Source organism: Hemiscyllium ocellatum, chromosome 10 (assembly GCF_020745735.1).
Source record: "Hemiscyllium ocellatum isolate sHemOce1 chromosome 10, sHemOce1.pat.X.cur, whole genome shotgun sequence".
NCBI classification, from domain to species: domain Eukaryota; kingdom Metazoa; phylum Chordata; class Chondrichthyes; order Orectolobiformes; family Hemiscylliidae; genus Hemiscyllium; species Hemiscyllium ocellatum.
Genome location: NC_083410.1, coordinates 76868586 through 76881066, shown reverse-complemented (window position 1 = coordinate 76881066; position 12481 = coordinate 76868586). Strand labels below are relative to the sequence as shown.

General features: G+C 42.4%; 1 protein-coding gene across 2 annotated transcripts in view; it reads left to right on the top strand.

Annotated features, from left to right (window-relative positions):
• Positions 1 to 5140: 5140 nt before the first annotated feature.
• The window catches only part of nt5e (5'-nucleotidase, ecto (CD73)), an 84288-nt gene continuing 76947 nt past the window's right edge, over positions 5141 to 12481 (top strand). The window contains exon 1 of one of the 2 annotated variants that reach the window (XM_060830995.1): positions 5141 to 6082. In XM_060830995.1, the coding sequence (XP_060686978.1) occupies positions 5756 to 6082 (327 nt within the window). In that variant the 5' untranslated portion in view covers positions 5141 to 5755. The remainder of the gene's footprint in view (positions 6083 to 12481) is intronic. The other variant, XM_060830994.1, reaches the window with a different exon arrangement.

Below are 12481 nucleotides of genomic sequence, written 5' to 3'. Positions count from 1 at the left end.
CTGGCACCTCAGCAAAATATCTGGATGGTCAATGTATAGACTTGTATATACAAATGATTAATTCCGATCTCTGTATGTAAAGAAATGCAATGTGTGCATAAGAATGGCATGACCAATTGTATAGATATCAAAATAATTTTGAAATAAAAAAAGTTTCTCACTCATTTACCTCCCTGCTTAATAGATTAAAAGTTCCACAAGCAAATCTCCCCACAAGGATATTGTACCCTTTCAACTTAAGTGCAAATGACCTTCTTAGACAGGTCATTTCTGCACCAGGAGAGATCCCAATGATCCAATACATGAATTCCTGTCCATGGCTTCTCAGCCATGCATTCATCTGTCCTATCCTACTTCTACTCTCAATAACACAGGGCTCTGCGAATAATCCGGATATTACCACCCTCAAGGACATACTTTTTAACTTCCTGCCTAATTCGCATATTGTCTCTGCAGATGCTCATTTCTTTCTCTTCCTTTGATTTTGGCATCTCATGCTCAACAACATATGCTGATCGCGCTCCTCTTTCAAAATATTCTGCACTTTCTCCAAGGCATCCTTGACTCAGGTGTAAGGAAGGCAACACACCATTCTGATGTCTTGCTGTCAGCTGCAGAAATGTCTGTCTATGTCCCTGACTGAAGAGTCTTCCATCACGATGGATCACTTGGAACCTGAAATACCCCTCATTACAATAAAGCCAGTCTCAGTATTAGAAACCTGGCTGTCAGTGTTATATTCCCCTCAAAGGCAATCACCATCAACATTATCAAAAACAGCATACTTGTTTGAGATGGTGATAGTCACAGGAGACTCCTGTACTACCTGCCTACCTCTCCTATAACCCTACCTTTCCTAGTGGTAACCCAGCTGTTTGATTGTATCTGCAATTTTTCCCTTCCTGAAACTGCCAACCATCACACCCTGGCTCCTGTAAATTCCTCACTGCCTCTAACTACTACTTTAACTGATCCATGCGATCCAATAGATTCACATCCAAACACACTTCCTGCAGACATAATCTCCAGGAGCATTGAAAATATCTGGAGCTGATCTGTCATGCCCAAGAGTAGTATGCCACAAGGTTTGATGCTGGTTCCACTATTGTTTGTCATTATATAAACAATCTGAATGATAATATAGGAGGCTTGGTTACTAAGTTTGCTAATGGCATCAAATTGGTAGTATAGTGAATGGTGAAGAAGGTTATCTCAGAGTACAATGAGCAACTGAAAGTGGGCTGAGGAATGGCAGATGGAGTTTTATTTAAATAAATGTGAGGTGTTACATTTTGGTAAGACAACCTATGACAGGATTTACGCAGTTAATGGTTAGACCCAGGGGAGAGTTGTCGAACAGAGCGACCTAGATATGTAGGAACATATTCCTTGTGAGTGATATCACAAGTAGACAGACTGATGAAGAAGGTATTTGGAACGCTTGTTTTCATTAGTCAGAGCATTGAGTACACAAGTCAGGACATCATGTTCTGCCTGTGAACATTGGTCACACCACATTTGGAATACTGTGTACAATTCTGATCGCCCTGCTATTGGAAGGTTGTTATTAAACTGGAAAGGGTTCAAAGAAGGCTTACAAGGATCTTACTGAGATTGGAAGGTTTGAATTATAAGGATAAGTTGGGATGTTTTTTTCCTGGAGTATAGGAGGCTGAGGACTGACATTAGAGAGATTTATAAAAGCATAAAGAGGCACAGATAAAGTGAATAGCCAAGGTCTTTTCCCCAGGGTTTGGGAATCCAAAACTAGAGGTCATGGGTTTAAAGTGAGAGGGGAAAGATTTAAGAGGGTCCTGAAGAACAACTTTTCCACATAGAGGTTGGTGTGCATATGGAATGAGCTGCCAGAGGAAATGGTAGAAGCAATTACAACACTTAAAAGACACTTGGACAGGTACTTTGATAGCAAAGGCCAAACACAGATAAATGGATAACTGGTCGGCACAGAGAGGCTGGGCAGAAGATTCTGTTTCCATGCTGTATGACTCTATGACTAGAATGAGACAGAAAACTCAGGATGGACTGATCGAGATGTCTAAAATTATTAGGAGCATAGATAAGGAAGACAGGAAAGAACATTTCCCCTTGGTGAAGGGATTAATGACCAGAGAGCAAAGGTTTGAGGTAAAGGACAGGAGGTTTAGAGAAAGAACTTTTCATCCAGGTAGTAGTGAGAATCTGGAACTTACTGCCTGTAAAAGTGGTTGAGGTCGAAGCCCTCATAACATCTAAAAACTTTTTAGATGTACACTTGCAATGCCAAGGCATACAAAGCTAAGGGCCAAGGGGATTAGAAAGTTAAGTGTTCATTTTGGTAAGATCTTTTCCTGTGCCGCAGAACACAATGACTCTATGACTCAAAAAACCTTTTTAATTCACTAATGTCCTTTAGGGAAGGAAATCTGCCATCCTTGCCTGGTCTTGCCTGATAATGACTCCAGATTCACAGCTAGGTGGTTAACTCTTAATTGCCCTTAGTAAAGGCCTCTTGCTGTCTTCTTCCTCTCTGCTCTGAAAAAGTTAAGTGCTGGGCCCCTAATCATGAACTAAAAATGTGTTGCTGGAAAAGCGCAGCAGGTCAGACAGCATCCAAGGAGCAGGAAAATCGACGTTTCAGGCATGAGCCCTTCTTCAGGAATGAGGAGAGGGTGCCAAGCAGGCTAAGATAAAAGGTGGGAGGAGGGACTTGGGGAGGGGCTTTGGAAATGCGATAGGTGGAAGAAGGTGTAGGTGAGGGTGATAGGCCGGATTGGGGGTGGGGCCGGAGAGGTCAGGAAGAAGATTGCAGGTTAGGAAGATGGTGCTGAGTTCGAAGGTTGGGACTGAGACAAGGTGTGGGGGGGGAGGGGAATGAGGAAACTGGAGAAATCTGAGTTCATCCCTTGTGGTTGGAGGGTTCCTAGGCGGAAGATGAGGCGCTCTTCCTCCAGCTGTCGTGTTGCTATGGTCTGGCGATGGAGGAGTCCAAGGACCTGCATGTCCTTGGTGGAATGGGAGGGGGAGTTGAAGTGTTGAGCCACGGGGTGGTTGGGTTGGTTGGTCCGGGTGTCCCAGCGGTGTTCTCTGAAACGTTCCACAAGTAGGAACTCAGCACCACCTTCCTAACCTGCAATCTTCTTCCTGACCTCTCCAGCCCCACCCCACTCCGGCCTATCACCCTCACCTTAACCTCCTACCACCTATCGCATTTCCAATGCCCCTCCCCCAAGTCCCTCCTCGCTACCTTTTATCTTAGCCTGCTTGGCACACTCTCCTCATTCCTGAAGAAGGGCTCATGCCCGAAATGTCGATTCTCCTGCTTCTTGGATGCTGCCTGACCTGCTGCGCTTTTCCAGCAACACATTTTCAGCTCTAATCTCCAGCATCTGCAGTCCTCACTTTCCCCAATCATGAGCCTCAATATAGCCCTAGAAAACAGAAATTGCTGGAAAAACCAAGCAGGTATGTCAGCACCTGTAGAGAGAAAGCAAAATTAATACTCCAGACCCGTCGATTAGAACATCATCATCGCTGAATTGTTGTTGGAAGACTCAGATGGAAGGCCCATATAACTGGATGGAGTTTAATTTAGATAAATGTGAGGTACTGCATTTTGAAAAGGCTATTCAGGGCAGGACTTATACACTTAATGGTAAGATCCTGGAGAGTGTTGCTGAACAAAGACACCTTGGAGTGCAGGTTCATAGTTTCTTGAAAGTGGAGTCGCACATAGAGAGGATAATGACAAAGGCATTTGGTATGCTTTCCTTTATTAGACAGTGCATTGAGTATAGGAGTTGGGAGCTCATTTTGCAGCTGTACAGGACATTGGTTAGGACACCTTTGGAATATTGCGTGCAATTCTGGTCTCCCTGGTGTAGGAAAGATATTCTAAAACTTGAAAGGATTCAGAAAAGATTTACAAAGATGTTGCCAAGCTGGAAGGTTTGAACTATAAGGAGAGGCTGAATAGGCTGAGGCTATGTTCGCTGGAGGGTTGGAGGCTGAGTGGTGATGTTATAGAGGCTTGTAAAATGAACGAGCATGAATAGGATAAACAGACAAGGTCATTTGCCTGGGGTGGGGAGATTCCAGAACTAGAGGGCATAGGTTTAAGGTGAGAGGGGAAAGATTGAAAAGAGATGTGAGGGGCAATGGGTGGTATGTATACGGAATGAGCTGCCAGAGGAAGTGGTGGAACTGGCACAATTGCAACATTTAAAAGGCATCTGGATGGGTATATAGTAGAAAGGGTTTCGAGGGATATGGGCCAAATGCTGGTAAATGGAACTAGATTTAGCTAGGATATCTAGTCGGCATGGACGAGTTGGACTGAAAGATCTGTACGTCACTATGACTCTGACAATATGGTATGGTTTACATTGGGGAAGTTTGAAAACATTGCCATCTCTCAGTTAGAGGTGGTGTAGTTGATGGATTCCAAACTCTATTTATGTGTTGATGGAATGTGGGCATCACTCATGAGGCCACTGCAATCGTTGAGGTGTAACTTGCCGGTGGTTGAACACAGCAGAGCGAGAGAGGAGGCAGCAAGAGGATGTATTGAAGCACAGGATCAGGTCTAGTGACCCTTCTTCAGAACTAAGGAAGGTCACTGGACTCAAAATATTATTTCTGCTTTCTCTCCACAGAAACTGCCAGACCTGCTGAGGTTTTTTTTAGCAATTCCTGTTTTTGTTTCTGATTTCCAGCATCTGCAGTCCTTTTGGGTTTTTTTTTAACTCAATATAAGCTCTTGCTGCTTCTTCTCTCCCTGCTGTACTGAAGGTGGAGTGCTAGACCCCTGATCCTGGGCTATAGTACAGTATATCCTCTTGCTGCCTTCTCTCTCACTGTTGTGTTGAGTGATCTCCAGATTGCTCTCCAAGTCACAGGCAGGAGACTGGAGGAACTCAGCAAACCAGGCAGCATCAGGAGATGCAGAAGTGGACGATTTGGGCGTAGCCCTTCTTCAGGACTGGAGGTGGGGGTGCAGATAAAAGTTGGGTGGGGAGGGTTATGGGTGAGGAGAAGGTCAGAATGATAAGGAAGTGATCACGCAACATTTTAACTCGGAAATGTATCGCCATTCCTTCACTGTCGCCCTGTCAAAGCTCCTAGACCTTCCTTGCTAAAGCACTGTGGGTGTCCTTACACCTTAAGGAATGCAGTGGCTACGTGAATGATATCCAACTTTCATCAGCACACAAATACAGTTCGGAATACTCCAGCTGTACCAACTCAAACTGAGAGGTGGGAACGTTTGAAAACTTTCCTACGCAAGCAATTCCTGTGAGTCAGCAGAAAGGAATTTCCATGTGCATCTTCCGACAACACTTCAGCAATGATGATCTTCGAATCGAAGGGTCTGGAGTAGAAAGTGAGCCTGGTCTGTGTTCAAGTATTCAGAACAGCATCAGAACCTTCAAGTCAGTGCCAACACCACAGTCGGAGCTCAATATTAAATTAGTGACTTAGGAAAACTTCCAGGCACGCTTGAGTGGTGGGAGAAAGTAAAAATTTTAACATGTGCACACTAAAAACGAAATTTTGCCAACAAATGTTCTCAAATTTCTGCAGAAAACGTGAAGCTTTGGAGCCAATAATGAACTCCCGTCCGTTTTACGTTTGTTAGTAAGTATGACCTAAAGTGAAAAAATGCTCCGCCTACCGCTTATATGCAGCGGAGACTTCAGGGTTCAAGTTCATTTAATCTCGGTGGAGCAGCAGCACGCTAGACCAACGCTCGCTTACTATGGGCTGTCCCTGTGCTCTGCTACTGTGTCTCTGGCTGCTGAGCGTCTTCTGCATCACACGCACTTCTTCCTTCGATCTCACGATTCTTCACACTAATGATGTACATGGCAGGGTGGAGGAGACCAGTTTGGATTCGGGCATGTGTGCTTCCAACTGTTACGCAGGCGTGGCCAGGAGATTGACAGCAATCCGCCAAATCAAGGAAAAGGAGAAGAATGTTCTGCTACTGGATGCAGGGGATCAGTATCAAGGAACCATGTGGTTCAATTACTACAAGGGTGCCGAGGCAGCCCACTTCATGACCAAGCTGGAATACAATGCAATGGTAAGAACGTACTTCCGTGCTGGCTAGCCGGCTAAAACCATTGTAAAAGTGTACCTTCTCCATGTACAGAGTAGTTTTGCAATCAAATATTAAGCAAACTTTTGTTTTCCATTTATTTTCCAGAGATACAAAAAAATTGCATTTATATTCTATTTAACAACCTCAAAGCATCCCAAAGGACTTTACAGTCGACGATGTACTTTTAAATTGTACTTAAGCAGGATATAAAGCAGTCAGGGTGCACGCAGCAAACTCCCACAAATAGCAACTGGTAATACGGTTCTGAACGTTGGTTGAGTCATGAATGTTGACTAGAAGACCACGGAGACCTTTCCTGTTCTTCTTTAAAGACTGACATATAATATTTTCTACCCGCTTGCAAAGTAGGGATGGGGCCTTGGTTTAATGTCCTGTCCAAAAGATAGAAATTCCAGCAGTGTAACAACCCCACTGGGGTGTCAGGGATAAATTGTATGCTGTTACAGTGTATAGATGTACAGCACAAAAACAGACCTTTCTGTCCAATTCGGCCATGCTGACCAGATAACCTAATCTCGTCCCATTTGCCAGCACTTGGCCCATATCCCCCTAAACCCTTCCTATTCATTTATCCATCCAGGTGCATTTTAAATGTTGTAATTTTACCAGCCTCCACCACTTCCTCTGGCAGCTCATCATACACACATCACCCTCTGAGTGAAAAAAAACTGCCCCTTAAGTCCCTTTTAAATGTTTCCCCTCTCACCTTAAATCTATGCCCTCTAGTTCTGGACTCTCTCATCCCAAAGAAAAGATTTTGTCTATTTACCCTATCCATGTCTCCCATGATTTTATAAACCTCTATAAGGTCACCCCTCAGCCTTTGGCACTCTAGGGAAAATCATCCCAGCCTATTCAGCCTCTCCCTGGGCGGCATAGTGGCACAGTGGTTAGCACTGATGCCTCACAGCACCAGAGACCCGGGTTCCATTTCGGCAGGTCGGTGTGGACTTGTTGGGCCGAAGGGCCTGTTGGCACACTGTAGGTAATCTAATCTCCAACCCTGACAACATCCTTGTAAATCTTTTCTGAACCCTTTCAAGTTTCACAACATCTTTCCGATGGGAAGGAGACCAGAATTGCACACAACATTCCAAAAGGGGCCTAACCAATGTCCTGTACAGCTGCAACATGACCTCCTAACTCCTTTACCCAGAGCTCTGTCCAGTAAAGGAAGGCATGCCAAATGCCTTCTTCACTATCCTATCTACCTGTGATTCCATTTTCAAGGAGCTATGAACCTGCACTCTTCTGGAACCATGGTTAACATTTAATGGGCTAAACAGTGCAGCGCATTGACAACCATCAGAGTTCAGTCTGCATGCCTGCAGTCTTCTCCTGATATTAGTGCAAATCCATAAGCCCCAACAAATACAGAGCTTGTGGTAAATGCTTAGTGGGAGAAGCCCTTTCAACCAACTGTTACAAAATCTCCAATGCCCATTACAGACCCATTAAACTGTCAGAAACTGTGAGAAATGTATTGAAGTGTAGATAGGAGTGGAAAACTTTACATACAATATCATGCATCTGTAAGAAGGAAAGGAGTATACTAATTTTTAAGGAGTGATATGTGGCTGTTAACTGACTTATATATGGATGTCCAAAAGGCATCTGATAAAGTTCCTCATTAAAGACTATTAGCTTAATGAAGCTCATAAAATTGCTGATGGGGTTAGGACATTGGCTATGTCAGAAGACAACAAAGATAATGTACAGGTACCTAAGTTAGAAGGATGTGTCCAATGGTGTGCTGCAAGGATCAATGTAGGGGCTTCAAATATTTGTCATATTTATTAAAGGCTTTGCTGGTGGGATAGAAAATCATATGTTCATATTTGTCAATGACATGAAGATCGGTGGCAATGTAGCAACATAAATGGAAGCACAACATTTTAAAAGGGGTGGTCACCTAAAATTTATGGGGGGCTGCAGTTGGATAGAGGTGTTCTCCCAATCTTTGAGCATAATCCCAGCAGAAGATGAGTAAAACATCCCACAAGAAGCCATGGTTTACACGTATCAGCTAAAGTAATGAAAGAGGTTGAGTAGAACCCCTCAGAAACTCTCCCTGTTGGTTTCTTCATTATCTTTTTGGGCAGTTGTGCCAGAACCATCCCTTCCTTCCCCTGTTAGTAAAAACCTGACATAATATTTGTACAAATGTCCCATCATCTTCCATATGTGTTTTATAACACATGCAGATGATACATTGTATTATACTATTTGTACGTAACATTTTTGATTTTAGTGCATGCCATACGTTTGAGTACCTATCACATCTCAAAATATCACACTCATGACAGACTGACATCGACAAAATGCGAATGAATCACAATTCAATTGTCTGAATTCACGAGTCCCTTTGATGAGATTGTTGCTGAATTAAGTTCTCAGAAAGATTTTGTAAGAGTACATTAAGTATCATAGGTCATAGAATTACAGAACAAGGGAGAATGATTTGGGGAGAGGGGAAGTGATGGCCTGTGGTTCATTGGATTATTAATCAAAAGACCCAGATGATGTCCTGGAGACCTGGGTTTGAATGTTGCTATCTCAGATGGTGGAATTTGAATTTAATAAACTTTCTGGAATGTTCAACCTAGATAAGTGGGAAGTGATTCATTTTGGAAGGTCGAATTTGAAAACAGAATACAGGGTTAAAGGCAGGATTCTTGGCAGTATGGAGCAACAAAGGGATCTTGGGGTCCAGTTCCATAGATCCCTCAAAGTTACCACCCAAGTTAATAGAGTTGTTAAGAAGGCACATGGTGTGTTAGTTTTTATTAGCAGGGCATTGAATTTAAGAGCCACAAGATTATGCTGCAGCTGTATAAAACACTGGTTCGACCACACTTGGAATATTGTGGTCAGTTCTGTTTGGCTCATTATATGGATGATGCAGAGGAGCTTTACCAAGATGCTGCCTGGACTGGAGGACATGTCTTATGAAGAAAGGTTGAGGGAGGTAGGGCTTTTCTCATTGGAAAGAAGAAGGATGAGAGGTGACTTGATAGAGGTGCACAAGATGATGAGGCATAGATAACGTAGCAGAACTACCGGGGCAGAAATGGCTAACACAAGGGAGCATAATTTTAAGGTGGTTGAAGGAAGATTTAGGGGAGATGTCAGAGATCGGTTTTTTTACACAGAGTGCGTGGAATGCACTGCCAGTGGTAGAGTCAGATACATTAGGGACATTTAAGCCACACTTGGATAGGCACATGGATGGTAGTAAAATGACGGGTATGCAGTTTAGTTTGATCTTAGAGTAGGATAAAAGGTCGGTACAACATTGAGGGCCAAAGGGCCTCTACTGTGCTGTACTATTCTATGTTTTATGATGGTCATGAAACCATTATCAATTATTGATAAAACCCAAATATCTGAATCACTAATGTTCTTTAGGGAAGGAAATTGCCGCCCTTACCTGGTCTGGCCTTCATATGACTCCAGAACCATAGCAATGGGAATGTGTCAAAATGGTGACTCAGTGGTCAGCACTGCTGTCTCACAGAGCAAGGGACGCAGGTTTGTTTCCACACTCAGGTGATTGTGTGGAGTTTGCACGTTTTCCCTGTGTCAGTGTGGGTTTCTTCCAGGTGCTCCACTTTCTTCCCAAAGTCTAGAGATGTGCAAGTTAGGTGAATTGGCTATTGCCCATAGTCCCCAGGCATGTACAGGCTAGGTGGATTAGCCATGGGAAATGCATGATTACAGGGGTTGGGGATGGGAAGCACTTTAGAGGATTGGTGTGAACACAATGGGCTGAATGGCCTCATTCCACAATTTAGGGATTATATGACTTTTAACTGCCATGTAGACAATTAGAAATGGGCAATAAATATTGGCCTGGCCAGTAACACCCACATGCTGTAACTGAATGTTTTAGAAAGTGGGTTCATGTGAATGCGTCGGCACTCTGAGCTTTTTAATTCTGCCTTTTCCCCATAACGCTGCACATTGTTTCCACGTTGGCTAAATATTTATCCAATATCCTTGTGAATTCCTCAAGTGAACCATCACGTGTCCAAACAGAGCATTCCAGATCCTAACTACAGAATTGTGATTGTTTTTCTCATCTTGCATTTGCTTCTTTTGAAAAATTTTATGTCGGAGCTTTCTGGTTCTCAATCTTTTTACAAATGGGAATAGCTCCTTCCTATCTATTCTATCCAGATCCCTCATGATATTGAAATCATTGATCTCATCTTCTCTTCACCTCCTCCTCACCAAAGAAAACAGTCTCAACTTCTCTAGTTTTCCTTCATGACTCTAGCTCCATCCCTGGAACCATTCATATAAACCATTGCAGCACATCCTTCCTATTGTGCAGCATCCAGAACTGTACACAATATTTCAACTAAGGTCTAACTAGAGCATCATATCCAGTTCATCAATACCCCTCTGCTCTTATGCACCCTTTAGAATAATACCCTTTGTTTAATACTGTCTGTCCCTGATTTTTGTATCAAAATGTATCACTCACACTTCTCCACATTGAACTTCACTTGTTACCCAACCTTGCACTCCACAAACTTGTTAACATCGCTTTGAAGTCTCACTATCCTCCTCACAATTTACAATTCAGGCAAATTTTGTGATGTCTACAAACCTTGAAATTGTCTCCTGTGCACCAAGATCTAGACCATTTATTGGTATATGTAGAAGTGCAAGGATCTCAATACTAACCCCTGGGCCATTCCACGTCAAACATTTTAGCCCGAAAGATATCCTTTAACTATTACTCTTGGTTCCTTATCCCTCACCCACTATTTTATCCAACTTCCTCAAGTTTCTTTTCATCACTGACCTCACGGGCCTGAATTTATAAGCTAATTTGCTAAATCAAATTTTAAAATTAAGAAAAAGCCAACATTGACTCTGGAAGCAATGACCAACAAATTTGCAAATCTTTCTTTTGTTGTTCACAGCATCCAGTAATGATCACATTATTATTAATTTCAACATGTGATCTACTTAACTAAATTGCCAAACCATTTAGAAAATAAGAATATGGCATGAATACAGTTATCAGTGCACTCAAAATAGTGTGTAGCAGAATTTTAACCATACTTACTTCCCTGCAATGTTAATAAAGTTCAAGATTAAGTGAGTTGAACCCTTAATATTGGGTCATATGGAATTCCTCTCTCTTGTGTTGTGATAAATATAAACGATTGATTGGTTTGTTGCATTCACTTTTCTAAGTCACAACTATAATCACTAATAAACAAGATGCAAAGATTAATTTCCACTGGAGTTTGACCCAGTACTTTTTGGTCTGGGCAATAATTATCAACCTGAAAAAGTGATGTTGCAAAGCAGTTATTGGCAAATATTCACACTCTATGTGTCAGTAATAGGCTGTCGGTACTCTTAACATACAGCTTGTTTGATGCATGCTATAGTATTGAGCAAAAGTAGACTTGCACCACATAGCACTTTACACAGCCACTAACATTGCCAAATATGTTGCTGCCAACTTTTTAAAATGCAGCCACTGCTGTAAGGCCCATGACAGCCTGTTTATATGATGTTCACAGAAGCAACAATTTGATAATCATAGGATCACAAAATCCCTACAGTGCAGAAAAAGGCCATTCAGTCCATATTGACACTGTAAAGAGCATTCCACCGACCCAATCCCCCACAACCCCACATTTATTATGACTAATCCACCTAGTTTAACACATCCCTGAACACTAAAGACAATCTACCTAATCTGCTTAAATTTTGACTGTGGGAGGAAACCCATGCCGACACAGGGTGAACATGCAATTCCAGAGAGCTGCCTTAGGCTGGAATCAAACCCAGGTCCTTGGTGCTGTGAGGCAGCAGTGCTAACCACTGAGCCACAGTGCAACCCAATGATAAGATTTGTTTTGTGATGTTAATTGAGGAATAACAATTAGTCAGAACATAAGTGATAACTCACCTGCTGTTCTTCAAAAGTGCTGTGGGATTTTTCATTTCCATTTGAGCGAGCAGATATAGCCTCAGTTCATTATCACATCTGATAGAGCACACACCTAACAGTGCAGCATTCCCTTAGTACTTTATACTACATTTGGGTGTCAACACTGATCTTTGTCCTCTAGTTCTGGAGTGGAACTTGAACTCAAATCTACAGGCTAGAGATTAGAACGATACCAAGTGAGCTACAGCTGAACAGGATGATATATCACAATAAGGAAAAACAAAACATTTGATGGTTGTTAATGAAAAATGAAAGACAGGGAAAGTTCTGCACACAATGATACTGTATGCAACAATTTCTCACCCAAAATGAAGTGATCGCTAAGGGAAGATATAAAATTAGATTACAATTAATCCTGTGAAGGATGGCTAAGTGACAGT